Source organism: Leucoraja erinacea, chromosome 22 (assembly GCF_028641065.1).
Source record: "Leucoraja erinacea ecotype New England chromosome 22, Leri_hhj_1, whole genome shotgun sequence".
NCBI lineage: Eukaryota > Metazoa > Chordata > Chondrichthyes > Rajiformes > Rajidae > Leucoraja > Leucoraja erinaceus.
In genome coordinates, this window is record NC_073398.1 from 35,836,134 (window position 1) to 35,862,119 (window position 25,986).

A 25,986-nucleotide genomic window follows, 5' to 3' on the forward strand; every position below is an offset into this window, starting at 1 on the left:
TTAAAAGTTTGTCATTTAGGTTTCTATTATACCTTTCCCCTCCAACTTTGTTCTCTAGTTCTTGATTCCATTACCCTGGGTAAAAGACTGCATTCAACCTATCTATTCCCCTCGTGTTATTATAATAATAATAATAATAATAATATATTTTATTGTCATTGCACGTTAGTGCAACGAGATTTAGTATGCAGCTCCAACCGATGTTAATGAAAAGTAAAATAAATAAATAAGCTGTGTGACGTGACCATCCAAGGGAGACAGTCCGGGGGGCGGGATGGGGGGCACTCAGCAGGGCCGGTTCAGAGCCGCTATAGCTCTGGGAATAAAGCTGTTTCTGAGTCTGGAGGTTCGGGCATAGAAGGCCTTGTAACGTCTGCCGGAGGGAAGTAGTTCGAACAGTCCGTTACAAGGGTGTGAGGAGTCTTTATGGATGCTGACGGCCTTCCTGAGGCACCGTGTGTGGTAGATGCCCTCCAAGGCTGGTAGATGTGTCCCAATGATCCTCTGCGCTCTGTGGACGACGCGCTGAAGAGCTCTCCTCTCCGCCTCCGTGCAGCTGAGATACCACACAGAGATGCCATACGTTAATATGCTCTCTGTGGTGCAGCGCTAGAACGTTGTCAGCAGCTGTTGGGGCAGACCAGTCTTTTTTATTGTCGTCAGGAAGAACAGTCGTTGCTGTGCCTTCTTGACCAGCGCAGCGGTGTTTGTGAACCATGTGAGGTCCTCTGAAATGTGAGTGCCCAGAAACTTAAAGCTGGACACTCTCTCCACACTTTCCATACTCTATACACCTCTATAAGATCACCCCTCATCCTCCTCAGCCCTAAGAGTTCCAGCCTGCACAACCTCTCCCTGTAGCTCAGGCCAGCGGGTCCTGACAATATCCTCGTAGATCTTAGGTTTGTTTAGTTTGGAGATACAGCTTGGGAACCAGGTCCTTCGGCCCACTGAGTCCGCACCGACCTGCGATCCCCGCTCACTTCCACTATCCTACACGCACTAGGGACCATTTATTTCCAAAACCAATTAACCTACAAACCTGCGCGTCTTTGGAGTGTGGGAGGAAACCGGAGCACCCGGAGAAAACCCATGCAGGTCACGGGGAGAACGTGCAAACTCCGTACAGACAGCGCCCGTAGTCAGGATCGTACCCGGGTCTCTGTGAGGCAGCAACTCTACCGCTGCGCCACCGTGCCGCCCAAACTCTGAACAGCTTCTCTGAACTCAATCCAGTTTCAATTTCCCGTGATTCAAAGCAGCCGATGCCACAGAAATAACTCCTGATGCTTGCTGCAAGTTGTTAGCTTCCCAGACCTAGCCTGGGGGCTGATCCTAGCTTTATAGACAATAGACATAAGTGCACGAGTAAGCCATTCGGCCCTTCGAGCTAGCACCGCCATTCAATGTGATCATGGCTGATCATCCAACTCAGTATCCCGTACCTGCCTTCTCTCCATACCCCCTGATCCCCTTAGCCACAAGGGCCACATCTAACTCCCTCTTAAATATAGCCAATTAACTGGCCTCAACTACCCTCTGTGGCAGAGAGTTCCAGAGATTCACCACTCTCTGTGTGAAAAAAGTTCTTCTCATCTCGGTTTTAAAGGATAAATTGGACCCCTTGTCCTGGACTTCCCCAACATCGGGAACAATCTTCCTGCATCTAGCCTGTCCAACCCCTTAAGAATTTTGTAAGTTTCTATAAGATCCCCTCTCAATCTTCTAAATTCTAGAGAGTATAAACCAAGTCTATCCAGTCTTTCTTTATAAGACAGTCTGGATAGATCCCTATCTAGCTCTCTCTTGAAAGTATCCAGAGAACCGGCCTCCACCGCCGTCTGAGGCAGAGAATTTCATAGACTCGCAACCCTCTGTGGGAAAAAGTGTTTCCTCGTCTCCGTTCTAAATGGCTTACTCCTTATTCTTAAACTGTGGCCCCTGGTTCTGGACTCCCCCCACCCCTCACCCCTCATCTCAGGAGAAAGTACATGACCTTAGCTTGACAGCGACGCAGTCTAATTTTAATCCCATCGCTCAGACTCCTACCTCCAACATGCTATCTTGGGCAGTGAAGATTAACAATTCTGTCGCCTGAAACAGAAATACAATACTGCTTGGCATGTCAGAGAACGTTTATATTGAGAGCAGCAACATTGAGGTATCAGATTCTCTGCTCCCAGGTCTCAGTGTTCCCAGTATTTTTTGTTTTTTGTTACCATTTAACGGAATTAATTTTGTTGAATATTAAGGAAGTAGTCAATGGACAATAGGTGCAGGAGTAGGCCATTCGGCCCTTCCAGCCAGCACCACCATTCAATGTGATCATGGCTGATCATCCCCAATCAGTACCCCGTTCCTGCCTTCTCCCCGTATCCCCTGACTCTGCTATCTTTAAGAGCCCTATCTAGCTCTCTCTTGAAACGGCCTCCACCGCCCTCTGAGGCAGAGAATTCCACGGACTCACAACTCTCTGTGTGGAAAAATGTTTCCTCGTCTCCGTTCTAAATGGCTTACTCCTTATTCTTAAACTGTGGCCCAACTGTAGGTGTACGGCATAGAAACAGGCCCTTCAGCCCAACTCATCAATGCCGACCAAGATGCCCTATCTAAATTAGTCCCATTTGCCCATATCCTTCCAAACTTTTCCTATCTATGAACCTGGCCATGGAATGGAGTGTTGGAAAGTGCTGCTCGCAGTGTGAGGTCGGCTTTGACCCACTGAAGGTGGAGTAGGCACAAGGGGCTGTGATGGCAATTTGTTCTGCTACTTGTATTCTGGAACTCCACGACTAGTTTACTTTTAAGATACAGCACGGAAACAGGCCCTTCAACCCACCAAGTCTGCGCCGACCATCAACCCTGCACATTAACATTATCCTACACACACACACACACACACACACACACACACACACACACACACACACACACACACACACCACACACACACACACACACACACACACAAGGGACAATTTACAATTTTACCTAGCCAATTAATCTACTAACCTGCACGTGTCTTTGGAATATGGGAGGAAAACGGAGCTCCTGGGGAAAACCTACGCAGGTCACGGGGAGAACGTACAAACTCCGTACAGACAGCACCCAGAGTCAGGATCGAACCCGGGTCTCTGGCGCTGTAAGGCAGCAGCAACTCTACCGCTGTGCCACATACTACCCTGTACTAGTATAGTCCCCTCCTACAGTGTGTAGGAAGGAACAGCAGACGAAGATAGACACAAAAAGCTGGAGTAACTCAGCGAGACAGGCAGCGTCTCTGGAGAGAAGGAACTGGTGGCATTCCAGGTCTGAAGAAGGGTCTCGACCCGAAACGTCACCCATTCCTTCTCTCCAGATACTGCCTGTCCCGCTGAGTTACTCCAGCATTTTCTGTCTCTCCTACAGTGTGTTAGTCATAGAGTCACGTTGCACGGGAACAGGCCCTTTGGCCCAACTCACACATGATGACCAAGGTGCCCAGTCTCGACTAGGCCCATTTTCGTGTGCTTGACCCATATCCCGCTAAACCTTTTCTACCTGTGTACCTGTCCAAGGTGTCTTTTAAGTATGGGACACAAATACATATTTTTAAATTTGAAAAACATAAATCGATAGATGCACAGATAAATGAATAAATAAATCAATAAGTAGATTACAAATGTGGGCAAGTGGCACTAACATCTTGGTTAAGTTGGGCCAAAGGATATACGATTCTGTGCTTATAGTACCTGCCTCCTGTGGCAGCTCGTTACACCCGCCATAGTCTATGATTCTGGCATCAGCACAGGGACAGGCCATTCGGCCCACAATGTCTCTGCTATCAATGGCGCCAATTGCGACTAATCCCAACTGCTTTTACGTGGTCTATATCCCCCTTAAGGGCCTGTCCCACTAGCCGTTTTTTTTCGGCTCAGGGTCGCCAAGATATTTTGAACATTTCAAAACCCAGCTGCGACAAAATAAAGTGTTGAAAAATCACCGCTCGTCAATAAGTCTTTCTCGGTGACCTGATACGCCAGTCGATGATACCGTTAGTCGCCGAAACAAAATTGCCGCGTGGGGCAGGCCCTTTATTCTATTAGCTACTGTTCAGTGTTTCATTTACAGTGCTTCAACATGTGAGCATTCATGGGTTGTTTTTTTAATGCAGGCGTTGGGCGAGTCCTTGGGTCAAGATAACGACTACAAAGACATGGACATCATAACCAAAGTTCTCAGGGTAAGGCTGAATACATTGATGGTATATTTACCGTGGCGCAGCGGTAGATTCTGACGACCGTACGGAGTTTGTTTATTCTCCCCGTGACCGTTCTCCCTGCAATTTACAGAAGCCAATTAACCTTCAAACTATTTATTTGAGAAGGAACTGCAGATGCTGGACAATCGAATGTAGACAAAAAGTGCTGGAGAAACTCAGCGGGTGCAGCAGCATCTATGGAGCGAAGGCATAGGTGACGTTTCGGGTCGAGACCCAGTCTGATGAAAGGTGGAGACCCGAAACGTCACCTTCGCTCCATAGATGCTGCCTCACCCGCTGAGTTTTTTTTTGTTATTTTTATTAGAAGTACGGTAAATTACAATACTACACAACACATATATCACCCACTGAGTTTCTCCAGCATTTCTGTCTACGTAGCGATATACGAGAGTGGACAGTTAGATTTAAATCTTTGATACTGACTGCATTTTTGATGCAGCACCTCCTATAGATCCCTTTAATGGTAGGGAGGTCAGTACCCATGATGCACCAGGTTATATCTTCAGATATGGTATTCTTGCAAGAAGGGTCTCGACTCAAAACGTCACCTATCCATGTTCTCTACAGATGCTGCCTGACCCGCTGAGTTACTCCAGCACTCTGTGAAACGTCACCTATCCATGTTCTCCACAGATGCTGCCTGACCCGCTGAGTTACTCCAGCACTCTGTGAAACGTCACCTATCCATGTTCTCCACAGATGCTGCCTGACCCGCTGAGTAATGGTGCAGCAGCATCTATGGAGCGAAGGAAATGGGCAACGTTTCGGGCCGAAACCCTTCTGAAAATAGGCAACGTTTTGGGCCGAAACCCTTCTGGGTTTCGGCCCGAAACGTTGCCTATTTCCTTAGCTCCATAGATGCTGCTGCACCCGCTGAGTTACTCCAGCACTCTGTGAAACGTCACCTATCCATGTTCTCCACAGATGCTGCCTGACCCGCTGAGTTACTCCAGCACTCTGTGGCCATCTCTGAAGCTGAACTTCACTGTGGAACTCTACTATTGATATATTGATTCAATTTCCTTTCTAAATTTCTGCGGAGAAAAGTGGAATTATTTGAATCTAATTTATTCGGTAATGTGCCGTAATCTACTTTTCTTTCTCCTTTAGTTTCTGCTGGATGTTTGGGCTAAAGATCTAAATGCTAGAGAGGATTATTTGAAGGTCAGTGTACAAGGCAAACTGGCTGGGGCGACTCACAAGCAAACGGAATCGTACTTAAAACCTCTCTTCAGGAAACTGCGGAAAAAGGTGAGCAGCCTCTTCTGCCAAAGCTGCAATCATGTCACTGTTTGTTCTAATTACTAGAGGAGCTGTTCTCTGTGGCTATGGATTTTGTTTAGCGATATACGGAGCAGGAAACAGACCCTTCGGCCCATCAAGTCTGTGCCGACCTGAGCCCCGTGCACTGGCACTCTCCAACACACTGGGGGACAATTTACAATTCTTGCAGAAGCCAATGAACTTGTACATCTTTGGAGTGTGGGAGGAAATCTACGCGGGTCGCGGAGAACGTTCAAACTCCATACAGACAGCACCCGTAGTCAGGATCTGTCTGTACGGAGTTTGCACGTTCTCCCCCTGACCTGCGTGGGTTTTCTCCGAGATCTTCGGTTTCCTCCCGCACTCCAAAGACGCACAGATTTATAGGTTAATTAGATTGGTATAAGTGCAAATTGTCCCCAGGGTGATCGTGTTAGTGTAGCGGGATTGCTGGTCGGTGTGGACTCTGTGGGCTGAAGGGCCTGTTTCCATGCTGTATCTCTGAAACCTAAACAATATATCCCTTACCCTGTGTTTGTACACTGTGGACAGGTTGATTGCAATCATTTATAGTCTGTTTAAGAAAGAACTGCAGATGCTGGAGAAATCAAGGGTAGACAAAAATACTGGAGAAACTCAGCGGGTGAGGCAGCATCTATGGAGCAAAGGAATAGGTGACGTTTCGGGTCGAGACCCTCCTTCAGACTGATGTGGGGGAGGGGGCGGGAAGAAGAAAGGAACAGTGGGAGAGCTGGGAAGGGGAGGGGAAGGAGGGAGAAAGCAGGGACTACCTGAAATTGGAGAAGTCAATGTTCATACCACTGGGGTGTAAACTACCCAAGCGAAATATGAGGTGCTGCTCCTCCAATTTGCGGTGGGACTCACTCTTTTATAGTGTGTTCACTGGAAGCACACCACAAAGAAAGCTTTTCACTATTTCATTCCATGTGATAGAGACAAACATGTAGGCAAGTTTCCCTGCCAATTCACCTGCAAAACTGGGATGTGGGAGCAAACCGGAACAGCCGGAGGAAACCCGGTTACAGGGAGGACGTGCAGACATCAGTCGTACGACAGGGAAACTTGCCCGTGCCGACCAAGATGCCTCATCTACGCTGGTCTACCGCCTTTAGCCCAGATCCCTCTAAATCTTTCCTTTCCATGTACTACCTGTCTTGTCAATGATGTTCTAGACTAGCACTTGTCGCAATTGCCCCCTCTGGCAGCTCATTCCATGCACGCACCACCCTGAGGGAGAACGTTGCCCCTCTGGTAATGATTCCCCTATCCGGGTAAACAACCTTGCATCTGCCCTCATGATCTTAAACCCTCATCATCTCATGAGAATGGGATTAAAAGGTGAAAGGTGTCGTAGACTTGATGGGACGAATGGCCAAATTCTGCTCCTATAACATGATTTTATGCACCTCTTAAAAAATCACTCTTCATCCTCCTGAGCTCGAAGGAATAAAGTCCTGGTCTGCCCAACCTCTCCCTGTAGCTCAGGCCCTCCAGTACCGGTAACATGCCTCGTATGTCTCATCTGCCACTGTGCCAAACATTTATCAGTTTAGTTTTAGTCTAGAGATTACAGCGCGGAAACGGGCCCTTCGGCCCACCGAGTCCGCGCCGACCAGCGATCCCCGCACTCTAACGCTCTCCCATACACACTGGGGCTAAGTAAACTACAAACCTGTACGTTTATGGAGTGTGGGAGGAAACTGGAGAAAACCCACGCAGGTCATAGAAACATAGAAATTAGGTGCAGGAGTAGGCCATTCGGCCCTTCGAGCCTGCACCGCCATTCAATATGATCATGGCTGATCATCCAACTCAGTATCCTGTACCTGCCTTCTCTCCATACCCCCTGATCCCCTTAGCCACAAGAGCCACATCTAACTCCCTCTTAAATACAGCCAATGAACTGGCCTCAACTACCCTCTGTGGCAGAGAGTTCCAGAGATTCACCACTCTCTGTGTGAAAAAAGTTCTTCTCATCTCGGTTTTAAAGGATTTCCCCCTTATCCTTAAGCTGTGACCCCCTTGTCCTGGACTTCCCCAACATCGGGAACAATCTTCTTGCATCTAGCCTGTCCAACCCCTCAGGGGGGGGGAGAACATGCAAACTCCGTACAGACAGCACCCGTGGTCGGGGTGGAACCTGGGTCCCTGGCGCTGTGAGGCAGCAGCACCACCCGCTGCACCGCCCGGTTCTGAACTGCTAAGTGTTTTCAGTAATGGGAATGTACACAGTTGAACATTCCCATAGCAATGCAGATTAGAATGTTTTTCCCAATTTGACCTCAAAAGGATATAATTTATTGCTGAATAAATTTGCCGAGTATTCCGGAAATCCATAAACCTTGAGCAGCATTTGATAGTCCCCTCGTGCTGATTGCACTTTGTGGCAGAGCGTGAGAAAGCTGACTGTGACATTCATCATCAATACATTATTCTCTCTGATTACTGCCACTGCCGTGTTTATCGGGGTGACATTGTACAGGCTATGAATGATTAGCCCATTATAGTTGGTGCTAACATTAAATTGCTATGATTTCATGTCATATGATATCGTGGAAATGAGAGTATGTTTCTTTTACTTTCCCCCCCACAGACCCTGCCTCAAGACATCAAAGAATCTATAACTGATATCATCAAGTTCATGTTGCAGAGAGAATATGTCAAGGTATGTCACCAATTATTAAGAAAGAACTGCAGATGCTGGGAAAATCGAAGGCAGACATAAAATGCTGGAGGAACTCAGCGGGTGAGGCAGCATCTATGGAGCGAAGGAATAGGCGACGTTTCGGGTCGAGACCCGGAAGGGTCTCGACCCGAAACGTCGCCTATTCCTTCGCTCCATAGATGCTTTCCAGGTCTCGACCCGAAAACGTCACCTATTCCTTCGCTCCATAGATGCTCTCCAGGTCTCGAACCGAAACGTCACCTATTCCTTCGCTCCATAGATGCTTTCCATGTCTCGACCCGAAACGTCACCCATTCCTTCGCTCCATAGATGCTTTCCATGTCTCGACCCGAAACGTCACCCATTCCTTCGCTCCATAGATGCTGCCTCACCCGCTGAATTTCTCCAGCTTTTTTGTCCACCTTTGCTAATTGTTAAACCCCTTTCACTATATTAAAGGTGCCTGTCCCACTTTCACGACCTCTGCCGAGTTTGCCCTCGACTCAAACTCGCAGCAGGGTCGTCACGAGGTCGTAGCAGGCCGTGATGTTAGTCATAGGTACTCGTGGCATCAAGTAGGTCGGGGCGTTTTTCTAGCATGATGAAAAATGTCTACGAGTAAAAAAAGGTTGTGAAAGTGGGACAGGCCCTTTCCAGTGTTGATAGTTTAATATGAATAAGATGAATTTTCAAGCCAGAATTGTTTGTTTGAAAGTTAGAAATCAATGAATTGTCAAAAAAGTGCAACATATTTACAATGACAAAGAAAATATGGGTTTATTTTTTATTTTCAGACAGATTGCTGTTTTTTGGGTCCATATCGGATCTTAAATGAGGGTCCTCAATGATTTCCACTGGAAATGTTAAATTTACGCAGGATCTAACTTAACATTTCATTTCCAGTAGGTAGTTACGTCCCACATTTTCCCCTCCTCATCCACCTCCTCTTCTGCTTCCACATTCATGACTCTCCCAGCATTAGACTCCCATCTACACCTCGCCTTGCCTCGGCAAGGCCAGCAGCCCAGACCATCACACACACAAACCAACCTCCCTTCCACTAACTCCATCTACACCTCACGCTGCCTCGGCAAGGCCAGCAACCCAGACCATCACACACACAAACCAACCTCCCTTCCACCGACTCCATCTCCACCTCACGCTGCCTCGGCAACGCCAGCAGCATCATCAAGGACCAGTCTCACCCCCGGTCACTCCCTCTTCTCCCCTCTTCCATCGGGCAAGAGGTACAGAAGTGTGAAAACGAACACACACACACCTCCAGATTCAGGGACAGTTTCTTCCCGGCTGTTATCAGGCCACTGAACCATCCTACCACAACCAGAGAGCGGTCCTGAACTACTATCTACCTCATTGGTGACCTTCGGACTATCTTTGATGGCTTTTACCTTGCACTAAACATTATTCCCTTATCATGTATCTGTACACTGAATGGCTATATTGTCATCATGTATTGTCTTTCCTCTGACTGGATAGCACGCAACAAAAGCTTTACACTGTACCGCAGTAACATTATAATAGACCAAAATCAACTCAACATTACCATGTCAAGGCTCATAGAAACAGACAATAGGTACAGTAGTAGGCCATTCGGCCCTTTGAGCCAGCACCACCATTCAATATGATCATGACTGGTCATCCTAAATCAGTACCCTGTTCCTGCTTTCTCCCCATACCCCTTGATTCCATTGGCCCTAAGAGCTGTATCTAAGGGGATACACCTCAATGCGATACTTCCCTTATTCTTCTAAGACAGCATGGTCCTCACGATTCTGGCCCTTCTTCCACTGCCCAATCTCCAAGGCAAATAATAAGTAAGTGGACTAAATGTACACACAAGGTGTCGGGTATGGTTGCATTAAAAACCATGTCCCATTGGCAAGAGATCCCTACTTCTGTCCTCTATCCTCCTTGGAGTAAAAGCCAAGCAGAATGCATGGAAATAATGAAGATTGTTAAACCAAGTTGGCACTGTGGGTCACCAGCCAGACTTTTTAATATACACATGGGTGCCTTACTTGATGGATTGAAAGATGCAGCTTGGAAACAGGCCCTTCGGCCCACCGAGTCCACACTGGCCATCGATCACCTGTTCACACCACCTCTGTTATTCCACTTTCTCATCCACACTGGGGACAATTTACAGAGGCCCGATATCCCACAAACCCGCACGCCTTTGTAATGTGGGAGGAAACCCATGCGGTCGCGGGGGAAAACGTGCAAGCTCCACATAGACAGCAACGTCACAGTTGGGATCGAACCCGGGTGTCTGGCGCTGTGAGGCAGCAACTCTACCGCTGTGCCACCGTGCCGCCCCTTGACGTGTAACAAAGAAAAATTCACTAGTTAACCAATTAACTAGTCACATTTTGTGTAGCCAAGTTGAGGAGTTGAGCCAATGAACATACAGGGGAATCAAGAACCTGAGGGCATAGGTTTAAGGTGAGGGTGGGGACGATTTAAAAGGAACAAGCGGTGGTGGGTGTATGGAACAAGCTGCCGGAGGAGGTAGTTGAGGCAGGGACTATCTCAACGTTTAAGCGATATTTAGACAGGTACATGGATAGCACAGGTTTAGAAGGATATGGGCCAATTGCAGGCAGGTGGGACATGTTGGCGGTGTGGGCAAGTTGAGCCTAAGTCAAGTCAAGTTTATTTGTCACATACACATACGAGATGTGCAGTGAAATGAAAGTGGCAATGCTCGCGGACTTTTGTACAAAAGACACAACAACAAAACAACCAAACAAATTATAAACACAATCATAACACACATATTCTTATTCATAATAAATAATGGAAGGAAAAACGTTCAGTAGAGTTAGTCCCTGGTGAAATAGGCGTTTACAGTCCGAATTGCCTCTGGGAAGAAACTCCTTCTCAACCTCTCCGTTCTCACCGCATGGCAACGGAGGCGTTTGCCTGACCGTAGCAGCTGGAACAGTCCGTTGCAGGGGTGGAAGGGGTCTCCCATGATTTTGTTTGCTCTGGAGCGAGGGCCCGTTTCCTCGCTGTATCACTCTATGACTCTCTCTCTCTCTCTCTCTCGTGGTTTCAAGTGATGATATTAATTTTGTGTATGTATGAATTTGACATACACGGTTTGCTTTCCCTGCAGGCGAACGATGCTTACCTTCAGATGGCCATTGGCAACGCTCCCTGGCCCATCGGAGTCACCATGGTGGGAATACACGCACGTACTGGTCGAGAAAAAATCTTCTCCAAGCACGTGGCCCATGTATTAAACGATGAAACGCAGCGGAAATACATTCAGGTTTGTCTGAAAGCTCTGAGTTTAGAGAGAAGATGCAAGGCCAGAGGGTGGTGGGTGTATGGAACGAGCTGCTAGAGGAGGTAGTTTAGACTGTCCCAACGTTTAAGAAGCAGTTAGACAGGTACATGGACAGGACAGGTTTGGAGGGATATGGACCAAGCGCAGGCAGGTGGGACTGGTGTAGATGAGACATGTTGGCTGGTGTGGGCAAGTTGGGCCGAAGGGCCTGTTTCCACGCTGTATCACTCTATGACTAGTGTAATGGGATTAGTGTAGCTGGGACATGTTGGCCGGTGTGGGCAAGTTGGGCCGAAGGGCCTGTTTCTACGCTGTATGTCTCTGCGGGTGCTGGTTTACAAAATAAAGTCTCAAGTTGCCTGACCCGTTACTACCTGAAACGTCACCCATCCTTTTTTCTCCAGAGATACTGCCTGACCCGCTGAGTTACTCCAGCAGTTTGCTTCTATCTTCATTTATAAACTGGCATCTGCAGTTCTTTGTTTCTACTGCAGTAGCCATCGGGAAGAAGGTACAGGAGCCTGAAATCTGGAACGTCCAGGTTCAGGAACAGCTTCTTCCCCACAGCCATCGGGCTATTAAACACGACATCAAACAAGCTCTGAGTAGTGAAGGTTACACAAAAAAGCTGGAGAAACTCAGCGGGTGCAGCAGCATCTATGGAGCTAAGGAAATAGGCAACGTTTCGGGTCGAAACCCTTCCGGGTTTCGGCCCGAAACGTTGCCTATTTCCAGAAGGGTTTCGGCCCGAAACGTTGCCTATTTCCTTCGCTCCATAGATGCTGCTGCACCCGCTGAGTTTCTCCAGCTTTTTTGTGTAACCTTCGATTCTCCAGCATCTGCAGTTCCTTCTTAAACATTAAGCTCTGAGTAGTAACAGTCTTATTATTATTGCACTTTATCTGTTTATTTATTGTGTATATATGGTCTATAGACACACTGAACTTTTATCTGCCGTTCTGTTTTGTGTTTGCATATTCTGTTGTGCTGCAGCAAATGGGACACATGACAATAAATCTCTCTTGGCTCTTGGCTTGAGTAATTCAGCAGGTCAGGCTGCCTCTCTGGAGAACATGATTAGTCGACGTTTCAGGTCTGGACCTTTCTTTAGATGTGTAGGAAAGAACTGTAGATTCTGGTTTAAATCGAAGGTAGACACAAACTGCTGGATACACAAAGTGCTGAGTTACTTCAGCTTTTTGTGTCTATCTTTCTTTAGGTATTATGGGGCGGGGGGAAGCTGGAAAAGAGAATTTAGAGACCCGCTTAGTTTAGAGATACAGCACAGAAACAGGCCCTTCGGCCCACCGAGCCCACACTGACCATCGATCACTCCTTTACATCAAGTCCTGTTATCCCACTTTCGCATCCACTCTTTACAGACTTGATACAATTTGACAGAGACTAATTACCTAGTTTTTATTTATATTGTAAATGTAAATACTGGTTCTGTTCTGTTTTGCACAATCCCACAGGCATTGCCACTTTCATTTCATCTTGTATGTCTTTTTTTTCTTTTTAATATTTTATTTTATTAGAAGTAAGTACAGTCATATGGCACCAAAGTGCCTAATATATATTTTCATAATACATTTTATGTACAACTTCTTTTTTTTTTGTTACATTGAAAAAAGATGAGAATAAGAAAAAGAAGTTAGATAGTAAAGGATAGAAAGATGTGAAATATATAGTGTGTGAAGAAAGAAAACGAGTAAATGAAGAAAGGTGAGAGAGAAAATAGTGAAAAGAAAATAAAAGAAAAAAGAAAAGGAGATCATTATTTATAATCTTGACCAACCCTCGTCCAGTCCTGAAACAGTTATTTTTTACAATTGTGTTGCACCATATGATTCCAAAAAAACAACGAATGGAGACCAACTCGTTATGAATTGGTCTGATTTATCCATTAGGAGGAATCGCATTTCCTCAAGATGAGCGGTGTCCAACATACTTGCAATCCACATTTTAAGTGTTGGTATTGATGTACCCTTCCAAAATTTAAGTATTAATTTTTTTGCTATTATTAAACCATAGTTAAGGAATAGATTTTGAGATGTGTTCAATTTATTCCCATCTTCCATTACACCAAATACAATCATTTCAGTATTAGGTTCCATTCTTGTCTTGAATAATTTTGTAAATATTTCAAAAATATAATTCCAAAATCTATAAAGTTTTATGCATGAAACTAAGGAGTGTGTTATAGTTGCCTTTTGGGCTAGACATTTATCACAAGTGGCGGATATATTTGGATAAAATTTGTTCAATCTTGTATGTCTAAGTGACAAATAAAGTTGACTTGACTTGACATGGGATGTGGGAGGAGACCCTTGCACGCCGTCACAGGGAGAACGTGCAAACTCCACACAGACAGTCACTGTGCCCCTCCTATTGTTTTTCTTTATCTGAAGATTCCAGCATCTGCAGTCTCTTGTGTCTCCAGTTATGATGGGGGGGTATTGTATTGTAACTTCAATGGGATGCAGAATGATTGAGCAATAGATGTCATGTATTAAAGATTGTCCCAGTGAACATTTGTTACTTGTTTCTAGGGGCTGAAGCGACTGATGACCATCTGTCAGAAGCATTTTTCTACCGACCCGTCCAAGTGCGTGGAGTACAACGCTCTCTGATCTGCGTGCTTCTGGACCGGGTACAATATGCTCACGAGTAAGAGAGTTGGGGCCAACATGAACCATAAACAATATATCATGTGCACCTAGTTAGTGCTTTGTACATTTTCTTCAGAAAGGCATCAAAACTCCAACGTTTCTCAACTGTTTGTTTAATATTAAATAACTTGTAAACATCTGTATTCAATTCTCTTCAATTAGTCTTCGAGTAATTCAAGACTTTTTTTAATGTGGACATAACTCACGCAGTATTTTGGGGGTTGGGTGGGGAGGATTAGCAATTAGAAGCAGAGTTATATTATTATGTATATCGTTATTAAATAGTCTCCATTTTTGTTCAGTTAGTTTTGGCTAAATTTCACTTTTGTCCCTCCGCTACTGTCTACTAATTGTACTTGCCTTGGTCGATAGTTTTTGTAGCATTGTAATATAAAACATTTATACGCTTTATGCTGGTTTATTATTGTCGTTAGATGGGGCGCGGCACGGTGGTGCAGCGGTAGAGTCGCTGGCTCGCTGCGCCAGAGGCCCGGGTTCCATCCCGACTAAGGGTGCCGTCTGTGTGTACGTTCTCTCTGTGACCGCGTGGGTTTTCTCCGGGTGCTCTGGTTTCCCCCTACACTCCAAAGGCATACAGGCTTGGAGGTTAGTTGGCTACAGAAAAATTGTAAATTGTCCCCAGTGTGTAAGATAGTGCTAGTGTGCGGGGCAATAGCTGGTCGGCGCGGATTCGGTGGGCTGAAGGGCCTGTTTCCACGCTGTATGTCTAAAGTCTAAAGAGATACAGGGGACAGCTTTGTTTGCGTGCTATCCAGTCAAATCATACTGTGGATGACGGCAATCAAGCCGTAAGCTGGACAATAGATAAATACCTTAATGCAGAATATAATGTTACACACTGTTCAAACAACATTGATTTGGATAATGTTATAATTTAACAAATCACCCTGAATATCTACAGACATAGTCATGTAACAAGGAAACCAAAATGTCCCATCAAAGCCCCTACACTTTTTCCTATCCATGTCCTTGTCCAAGTGTCTTCTCAATGGTCTTATGGTACCTGCCTCCACTGCCTCCTTTGGACACTTGTTCTATACATATAAATACATAAATAGAGTATTATACATAGATGGAAACATACATGGAAACATAAAACATTATAAACACACAGACAGGACAAGCTAGATGCAGGAAAAATGTTCCCAATGTTGGGCGAGTCCAGAACCAGGGGCCACAGTCTTAGAATAAAGGGGAGGTCATTTAAGACTGAGGTGGGAAAAAACGTTTTCACCCAGAGAGTTGTGAATTTATGGAATTCCCTGCCACAGAGGGCAGTGGAGGCCAAGTCACTGGATGGATTTAAGGGAGAGTTAGATAGAGCTCTCGGGGCTAGTGGAGTGAAGGGATATGGGGAGAAGGCAGGCACGGGTTATTGATAGTGGACGATCAGCCATGATCACAATGAATGGTGGTTCTGGCTCAAAGGGCCGAATGGCCTCCTCCTGCACCTATTTTCTATGTTTCTATACACCCACCATCCTCTGTGTGAAAGAGCTGCCCTCAGGTTCCTATTCATTTTTTCCCCCTTTCACCTTAAAGCTTTATCCTCTGGTTCTTGATTCCTCTACTTTGGATAAAAGACTCTGTGCATTCAGGTCAGGATTTTGTATATGTCTATAAGATCACCCCTCGTCCTTCTGTGCTCCAAGGAATAAAGTCCTGGCCTGCCCAAACTCACTCTCCCTGTAGTTCAGGCCCTCGTGTCTGGGCAATGTCCTCATGAATCTTGTCTGCACTCTTTCAAGCTTAAGGGGGGGGGGGGGTGGAAGATTGCAACCTTCACGTGGTCCGCCCAGTTTCGACATAATGCAGTCAACTCGACGTGCACAAACGGAAGATCAAATAGAACAAGTTGTCCAACAACGTTAGGCCCTGGACACACACACGAAAGAAGAAGCTTAAGGGCGGCACGGTGGCGCAGCGGTAGAGTTGCTGCCTTACAATGCCACAGATCCGGGTTCGATCCTGACTACGCGTGCTGTCTGCAGAGTTTGAGTGTTCTCCCTGTGCCCTGCGTGGGTTTCCTCCGAGGTCTTCAGTTTCCTTCCACGCTTCAAATATGTGCAGGTTTGTAGGTTAATTGGTCTGGCATGAATGTGAAAATTGTCACTAGGATAGTTTTAATGTGTGGCGCGGACTCGGTGGGCCGAAGGGCCTGTTTCCGCACTGTATCTCTAAACTAAACTGCAACAGGATGTCCAAAACGGAACCGCACTCCAAATCTATCCTAACTCTTAAATGTAACATTTTTAAGGCATTGACTTAACATGTTGACTTTGTTGGCACTTCCGCTGCAGATTTGGGTTGTTTTTCTTCTTGGAGATCGGGTGCTTTGAATAAAGATGCTGACTAAACAGCACTTGGCTGAGATCTCTTTATCTTGCTTGGATTTGCCAGTCTGAAGGAGGTCCCAACACGAAACGTCACCTTTTCACGTTCTCCACAGATGCTGCCTGACCCTCATTGAAATTTACCGAATAGTGAAAGGCCTGGATAGAGTGGATGTGGAGAGGATGTTTCCACAGCCTCAGTATAAAAGGACAAGGTAGACAAAGATGCTGCACAAACTCAGCATCTATGGAGCGAAGGAATAGGTGACGTCTGAAGAAGGGTCTCGACCTGAAACGTCACCTATTTCCTTCGCTCCACAGATGCTGCCTCACCCGCTGAGTTTCTCCAGCATTTTTGTCTTACCTTCGACTTTTCCAGCATCTGCAGTTCTTTCTTAAGAATAAAAGGACATATTGTTAGAAAGATGAGGAGGAATCTCTTTAGCCAGAGGGTGGTGAATCTGTGGAATTCATTGCCACAGACGGCGGTGGAGGCCACAAGTCAGTGGACATTTTTAAGACAGAGATAGATAGATTCTTGATCAGTACGGGTGTCAGGGGTTATGGGGAGAAGGCAGGAGAATGGGGTTGAGCGGGAATGATACAAATGGCGGGGTAGACTTGATGGGCCGAATGGCCTAATTCTTCTCCTATGATTTCTGACTGCTCCTGCCTGACCCGCTGAGTTCCTGCAGCATCTTGCGTGTAGCTCACAGCTGATTTCTGACCACCCACCAACAACTCTTTACAGGATTACTGACCTGGATTACATGCACGTCCTGGTGATAGACTTGAAGGGCATGTGCTTGACAAATGCACAGCCTACATGCACCAGAATGCTGAGCGTCAGACTGGAACGCTATCTGATGTCTTGAATATCTTGAGGCTGCAAAGATGATGCTTTGATGAAGAGTTTTTCAAATTAAAACCAAAGTTATTGTATTTTTCAAACTGGATGGCCATCTGAAACCGATCTGAAACAGATGGCCATCCAGTTTGAAAAGTACAATACACTTTGGTTTTAATTTCACACTATTCCACACCCTGAGGAGACTGAAGAAGGTCCATCTGTCTCCTCAGATCCTGGTGAACTTCTACCGCTGCACCATCGAGAGCATCCTTACCAACTGCATCACAGTATGGTATGGCAACTGCTCTGTCTCCGACCGGAAGGCACTGCAGAGGGTGGTGAAAATTGCCCAACGCATCACCGGTTCCACGCTCCCCTCCATTGAGTCTGTCCAAAGCAAGCGCTGTCTGCGGAGGGCGCTCAGCATCGCCAAGGACTGCTCTCACCCCAACCATGGACTGTTTACCCTCCTACCATCCGGGAGGCGCTACAGGTCTCTCCATTGCCGAACCAGCAGGTCGAGGAACAGCTTCTTTCTGGCGGCTGTCACTCTACTCAACAACGTACCTCAGTGACTGCCAATCACCACCCCCCCCCGGACACATATTATTATTTATTCAAATCGTTTGCTATGTCGCTCTTCAAGGGAGATGCTAAATGCATTTCGTTGTCTCTGTACTGTACACTGACAATGACAATTAAAATTGAATCTGAATCAAAAACAGACTCATCGGGAAGGCTGGCTCCATCCTGGGGGTGGGGTTGGAGTTGGATTCACGGGAGGTTGGTCTTGGAGGGCAGGATGCTCCTCAAACTACAGAGCACCCTGGACAATACAGCTCACACCCCCCTCCGTGACACACTGGTCAACCCGAGGAGCAGCTTCAGGAACAGACTGGTCCCACCAAGATGCAGCACAGATCCTTCTTCCCTGTGGCTATCAAACTGTGCAACTCCCTCCCCTTTCTGTCGTGGGGTAGACTACGACTGTTCCCCCCCTCCCCCCCCCCCAATCTTTGCACATCCCCAAAGCCTTTCCACTTGTCACTTTAATTTCACGTTTCATGTATTTTGTGGTTTTATGGCCGTTGCAAGATCAATTTCCCTCCTGGGATAAATAAATTTGCCTCGTATCGTAAAACGATCATCTGTATACACATATTTATTGGGTCATGTAAAGGCTTCAACAGTCCCTCAGTTGGCTTCCATCACCATTCTGTGCGTCTTTAAGTTTCCAAAGAGCCGAATGAATGATGCAGTACGGAGACAGGCCCTTCGGCCCACCGAGTCTATCGACAGGCAGCTCGATTTGTTACTAACACTTATGAGAGAGAAGCGAGTGTCACCAAACTTCTGAATTCTCTGGGGTGGAAGGAACCCTCTCCAAGACAGACAGACGTGAAGCTCACCGTTTGACCTGTTTATACAAAATGTTAAATGGTCAGCTCGACATAGACTACAAGACCTACACCAAACCCAAACCAATTAGGAGCAGACGAGGGCATTGGATCCAATTTGTGATCCCAGCTACAAAGACAGATTTGTTCTTCCCCCGCACAATTAAAGCATGGAATAATCTCCACCCAACTATAGTTACCCAACCAGATGCAACTACATTTAAAGTAGCTCTTTCTTCCCAATAACCCTTTCTGGCTTAAGCCCTCCCTTCACCACCTCCAGTTTCAATTCCAGTTGGAATATTTTGGAAGACCAAGAGTCCACGCCAACCATCGATCACTAGTTCTATGCTATCCCACTTTCTCATCCACTCCCTACACACTAGGGGGGCAATTTACACAGGGGCCGATTAACCTACAAACCCGCACGTGTCTGAGTGTGGGAGGAAACCGGAGCACCCGGAGGAAACCCAGGTAGGAATTTCATTGTTCCTTTCAATAGGCAATAGGTGCAGGAGTGAGGCCATTCAGCCCTTCGAGCCAGCACCGCCATCACTGTAATCAGGGCTGATCATCCCCAATCAGTCTTGCCTTCTCCCCATATCCCCTCACTCTGCTATGTTTAAGAGCCCTATCTTTAAGTCTGAAGACCTGAAACGTCACCCATTCCTTCTTTCCACAGATGCTGCCTGCCCCGCTGAGTTACTCCAGCATTTTGTGTCTACCTTCGGTTTAAACCGGCATCTGCAGTTCCTTCCTACACATTAACCTACAAACAACCCTCATAGGCTGGAAATGTGAGTCCAACAACACTGCTGTAGAAATGTACATTTAGTTTAGTGATACAGTGTGGAAACAGGCCCTTCGGCCCAACTTGCCCACACCAGCCAACAATGTCCCAGCTACACTAGTCCCACCTGCCTGCGCTTGGTCCATATCCCTCCAATCCTGTCCTGTCCAACTCCTATCCCAAACGATGGGATAGTCCCAGCCTCAACTACCTCCTCTGGCAGTTCCATACACCCACCACCCTCTGTGTGAAAAAGTTACCCCTGGGATTCCTATTAAATCTTTTCCCCTTCACCTTGAACCTATGTCCTCTGGTCCTCGATTCCCCTACTCTGGGCAAAAGACTGCATCATAAATCTTTTCTGAACCCTTTCACGTAGAGAAGGTACAAACTCCATACAGACAGCACCCGTTGTCGGGATCGAACCTGGGTCTCCAGTGCTGCAAGAGCTATGAGGCAGCAACTCTACCGCCATTCTAATTATTGGCTGGAGTTTTGGTCCCCTAATTTGAGGAAGGACATTCTTGCTATTGAGGGAGCCCAGCGTAGGTTCACCAGGTTAATTCACGGGATGGTGGGACTGTCATATGCTGAGAGAATGGAGCGGCTGGGCTTGTACACTCTGGAGTTTAGAAGGATGTGAGGATATCTCATTGAAACATATAAGATTATTAAGGGTTTGGACACGCTAGAGGCAGGAAACATGTTCCCGATGTTGGGGGAGTCCAGAACCAGGGGCCACAGTTTAAGAATAAGGGGTAAGCCATTTAGAACGGAGATGAGGAAACACTTTTTCTCACAGAGAGTTGTGAGTCTGTGGAATTCTCTGCCACAGAGGGCGGTGGAGGCCGGTTCTTTGGATGCTTTCAAGAGAGAGCTAGATAGGGCTCTTAAAGATAGCGGAGTCAGGGGATATGGGAAGAAGGCAGGAACGGGGTACTGATTGGGGATGATCAGCCATGATCACATTGAATGGTGGTGCTGGCTCAAAGGGTAGAAGGGCCGAATGGCCTGCTCCTGCACCTACTGTCTATTGTCTATAATGACTTTTCTTCCACTAACGCCCTGTTCAAGAGAGAGAGAGAGGTAGCCGTGAGCACAATGTCTTGTGTCCCGACCACAGAACATCTGTATAAATACCAGTTCTCCAACATAATATTGGAAAGGGAATTCAAAGGTCTGTTAATATTCATGTGTTATACATGTGCAGATATGTGCAGTTGTTCCTGGCTGTTGAACCGACACAATTCTTGACAGATGTGAGTTCGTTCCACACTTCTTCCAAAGTTAGGAGGGGGGGGGTGGGGGGGGGAGAGATAATTGATCACATTGGTGAGCAGAAGCATTTAAAGACGGATTTGAAGTTTTGATGGGGAAACTCTTTTTGTATTGAAATGTTTCATTTGAGAGAAGGCTAGACACAAACAGCTGGAGTAACTCAGCGGGACAGGCAGCATCGCTGGAGAGAAGGAATGAATGGGTGGGTGAAGTTTCGGGTCGAGACCTCTCTCATTGAAGAGAACTCAACGCAGAACATGGGTGAGTTTATAAATATTGTGCGGCAAAGTGGAACGACCTTTGATAAACGAGTTAATTTTCAATGGGAGCGGTCCCGAGTGACAATAAATCTGTACTCCAGCAATTTCTGGAACGGTGCCATCCAGAACCAGGGTCGTCTGTGAGAATGTTCTCACAGTATTCCCGTAAACTGTTTCCAGCTGCCTGTTGTATCTGAAGCCAGTAGCAGTCACTAGATTGTCTCGGGATAAATGATATTTGGTTAGCTGCATTCTATCACAAATCCATTCCTCCTCGTTTAAATTTAACAGTCAAACCAACACCCCAATGAAAGCTGGGCAGCCTGGCATGAGCGATTTAATTTCTAGATCACCGTGGCCTCTCTCTATGCACAAGGCGGTTGCTTAAAGTGCCGGTGAACACACAAGTAAAGTCTCACACAAGAGACCGCTCCCTCTGTAACTCCCTGGTCAATTCGTCCCTTCCCACCCAAACCACCCCCTCCTATCTTGCAACCGGAGGAAATGCCACACGTCGCCCCCCCCCCCCCCCCCCCCCCCCCCCCCCCCCCCCCCCTTGACTCCACCCCTAAGGACCCAAGCATCTTTCCAGGTGAGGCAGAGGTTCACCTGCACCTCCTCCAACCTCATCTACTGTATCCGCTGCTCCAGGTGTCAGCTGCTCTACATCGGTGAGACCAAGCGCAGGCTTGGCGATCGCTTCGCCCAACACCTCCGCTCGATCCGCAATAACCAACCTGATCTCCCGGTGGCTCAGCACTTCAACTCCCCCTCCCATTCCCAATCTGACCTTTCTGTCCTGGGTCTCCTCCATGGCCAGAGTGAGTCCCACCGCAAATTGGAGGAGCAGCACCTCATATTCCGCTTGGGTAGTTTACACCCCAGCGGTATGAACATTGACTTCTCCAATTTCAGGTAGTCCCTGCTTTCTCCCTCCTTCCCCTCCCCTTCCCAGCTCCCCCACAGCCCACTGTCTCCGCCTCTTCCTTTCTTCTTCCCTCCCCCACCCTCACATCAGTCTGAAGAAGGTATAGGTGATGTATCAGGTCGAGGCCTGGAAAGCATCTATGGAACGAAGGAATAGGCGACGTTTCGGGTCGAGACCCTTACGGGTCTCGACCCGAAACGTCACCTATTCCTTCGCTCCAGAGATGCTGCCTCACCCGCTGAGTTTCCCCAACAAATAATCTCTGAGCTGCAAAAGACAATTATTTGCACTATCTTTGTTCTTTATTGATTTTTTTCTCTTCCCCCGTTTTGTACATAGAAACATAGAACTTAGGTGCAGGAGTAGGCCATTCGGCCCTTCGAGCCTGCACCGCCATTCAATATGATCATGGCTGATCATCCAACTCAGTATCCCGTACCTGCCTTCTCTCCATATTTACATATTCTTTACGTATTCACATATTCTGTTGTGCTGCAACAAGTAAGAATTTCATTGTCCCATCCGGCACATATGGCAATAAAACACTCTTCACTCTAGACGTGTGTGTGTGGGTGTGTGTTGTCCGAGTCTATTTGTCTGTGATGTTGCTGCTGCTGCTGCAAGCAAGGTTTTCATTGCTGCACTCCTGCCGAACAATACACCAAGAAACTCTACTTAACTTACCTGAAAATAAACTTTAGTTGAGATTTAGTTAAGATCTTCTCAAAATTCATTTGAGAAGATAGAAACATAGAAAATAGGTGCAGGAGTAGAGGCCATTCGGCCCTTCGAGCCTGCACCGCCATTCAATATGATCATGGCTGATCATCCAACTCAGCATCCTGTACCTGCCTTCTCTCCATACCCCCTGATCCCTTTAGCCACAAGGGCCACATCCAACTCCCTCTTAAATATAGCCAATGAACTGTGGCCTCAACTACCTTCTGTGGCAGAGAATTCCACAGATTCACCACTCTCTGTGTGAAAAAAGTTTTTCTCATCTCGGTCCTAAAGGATTTCCCCTTTATCCTGACACTGTGACCCCTTGTCCTGGACTTCCCCAACATCGGGAACAATCTTCCTGCATCTAGCCTGTCCAGCCCCATAAGAATTTTGTAAGTTTCTATAAGATCCCCCCTCAATCTTCTAAATTCTAGCGAGTACAAGCCAAGTCTATCCAGTCTTTCTTCATATGACAGTCCTGACATCCCAGGAATCAGTCTGGTAAACCTTCTCTGTACTCCCTCTATGGCAAGAATGTCTTTCCTCAGATTAGGAGACCAAAACTGTACGCAATACTCCAGGTGTGGTCTCACCAAGACCCTGTACAACTGCAGTAGAACCTCCCTGCTCCTATACTCAAATCCTTTTGCTATGATCTGGGAAAAATGGACCGTTTATTTGAGCCATGACACCAAGTAGATAAATGCCGAGCTGGATATGGGAAGATTATGTTATATAGAACTAGATGGTATGAATGTTGAATTATCTCCAGATAACTAATCAATGTCATGTTTTTTCTTTTTTAATTTGTGAACACACGATCTTATTCCAATTTTTAATTTAATTACTTTTTTCCCCTATCTACTTATTTTATTTATTTTGATTGCTTGTTTTTCTTATTTTGTTTTATTTATGGTGACGGTGTTGCACTGTTTTGTAGATATCTCTGAAAAATCAATAAACATTTAAGGGAAAAAAAGTTTAGTTTAGTTTAGAGGTACAGCACGGAAACAGGCCCTTCGGCCCACCTAGTCCGTGCCGACCAGCGATCCCCGCACACTAACACCATCCTACACACACTAGGGACAATGTACATTTTTTTTACCAAAGCCAATTCACCTCTTCAGAGATGCTGCCTGTCCCACTGAGTTATTCCAGTCTACAAACCTGGAGTGTGGGAGGAAACCGGAGCACCCGGAGAAAACCCACGCAGGTCACGGGGAGAACGTGCAAACTCCGTACAGACAGCACCAGCAGTCAGGATTGAACCCGGGTCTCTGGCGCTGTGAGACAGCAGCTCTACCCGCTGCACCACCGTGCCGTCCCTACTTCTAAACAAACAACTCCAATGGAAAGAGGGATTCCCAAGGTGAAAATCATAAATGGTGATAAATTGGACATAAAACTCACTTCATAAAGAGGCCCATTAAATCAAGAATATCACGGCTGGTGTCAAAATTATCCACACATATTGACTTTGCTTATTCTATGTAGAATGAAAGACTCCTGGGATTCCATCCTCTGTGAATTTTGGCTGCCGACAGAATATTCAAGCAGAATGTTTCAGGTAGAGAAATAATGTTTGCAAGACCACAGCAGGGAAGTTGTTGGTACGGTTATACTTGGCTGTTAGTCTGCGGTGGTGTTCAGCTAGGCAGACACAAAATGCTGGAGTAACTCAGCCGGTCAGGCAGCACCTCTGGAGAGAAGGGTTGGGCGACGTTTCGGGTCGAGACCCTTCTTCAGACTGATGTCAGGGTGCAGAATAAGTCAACCTGGCATCAGTTTGAAGAAGGGTCTCCGCCCGAAACGTCGCCTATTCCTTCTCTCCAGAGATGCTGCCTGTCCCGCTGATTTACTCCAGCTTTTTGTGTCTATCAATCAGGTAATATGATATATAAATACAAACAAGCCACACTCCAGTCCAACAGGTGGAGAGGTGAATCGGACAGCACCCCAGCTTATGGAAGGGCCGTCCAGAAGCCTGATAACAGAGGGGAAGAAGCTGTTCCTGAGTCTGGTGGTGCGCGCTTTCAAGCTTCTGTACCTTCTGCCGGACGGGAGCGGGGAGAAGAAGGAATGACCGGGGTGGGACAGGGACAAGTCTTTGATTATGTCGGCTGCTTTCCCGAGGCAGAGTGAAGTGTAGATGGAGTCAATGGTGGGGAGTGTGGTCTGTGTGGGACTGGGCTACATCTACAATGGTGGGGAGTGTGGTGTGTGTGGGACTGGGCTACATCTACAATGGTGGGGAGTGTGGTGTGTGTGGGACTGGGTTACATCTACAATGGTGGGGAGTGTGGTGTGTGTGATGGACTGGGCTACATCTACAATGGTGGGGAGTGTGGTGTGTGTGTGGGACTGGGCTACATCTACAATGGTGGGGAGTGTGGTGTGTGTGTGGGACTGGGCTACATCTACAATGGTGGGGAGTGTGGTGTGTGTGGGACTAGGCTACATCTACAATGGTGGGGAGTGTGGTCTGTGTGTGATGGACTGGGCTACATCTACAATGGTGGGGAGTGTGGTGTGTGTGGGACTGGGCTACATCTACAATGGTGGGGAGTGTGGTGTGTGTGATGGACTGGGCTACATCTACAATGGTGGGTAGTGTGGTGTGTGTGTGGGACTGGGCTACATCTACAATGGTGGGGAGTGTGGTGTGTGTGTGGGACTGGGCTACATCTACAATGGTGGGGAGTGTGGTGTGTGTGTGGGACTGGGCTACATCTACAATGGTGGGGAGTGTGGTGTGTGTGTGGGACTGGGCTACATCTACAATGGTGGGGAGTGTGGTGTGTGTGTGGGACTGGGCTACATCTACAATGGTGGGGAGTGTGGTGTGTGTGTGGGACTGGGCTACATCTACATCTACAACTCTCTGCTTGCAATTTCTTGTGGTTTACTATTTTGCCTTTGCAATCAAATATCTTTCCCAGACATTTAAACTAACATGCAACATGATACAAATCAGGAACAAGGTTGAAATCAAACATTAGTATTAGCATCATTACAAAATAAATAAGAAACTGTGCGCAGTTGTGGGAAATTGTACTATTTCTGGACGTCTTGTGGTACGGGTCACTGACGTGGAATGTAGTCTTGCACAAAGCAATTAGATTAGCCGCTGAATCCCCAGATGGCTGTTCTCTTATTTTCTATCTTTTTGTTTTTTTATATAAGCTATCTAGAACGGGCTGTTCAATCACTT

At 46.7% G+C, this 25,986-nt stretch overlaps 1 protein-coding gene across 2 annotated transcripts in view; it reads left to right on the top strand.

Moving 5' to 3' along the window:
* The window catches only part of prpf18 (PRP18 pre-mRNA processing factor 18 homolog (yeast)), a 35,450-nt gene extending 20,846 nt beyond the window's left edge, over window positions 1-14,604 (top strand). For both annotated transcript variants that reach the window (XM_055653481.1, XM_055653479.1), the window contains exons 6-10: window positions 4,154-4,222; window positions 5,372-5,512; window positions 8,139-8,210; window positions 11,350-11,505; window positions 14,076-14,604. In XM_055653481.1, the coding sequence (XP_055509456.1) occupies window positions 4,154-4,222; window positions 5,372-5,512; window positions 8,139-8,210; window positions 11,350-11,505; window positions 14,076-14,156 (519 nt within the window). In that variant the 3' untranslated portion in view covers window positions 14,157-14,604. The remainder of the gene's footprint in view (window positions 1-4,153; window positions 4,223-5,371; window positions 5,513-8,138; window positions 8,211-11,349; window positions 11,506-14,075) is intronic.
* The last annotated feature ends 11,382 nt before the right edge of the window (window positions 14,605-25,986 follow it).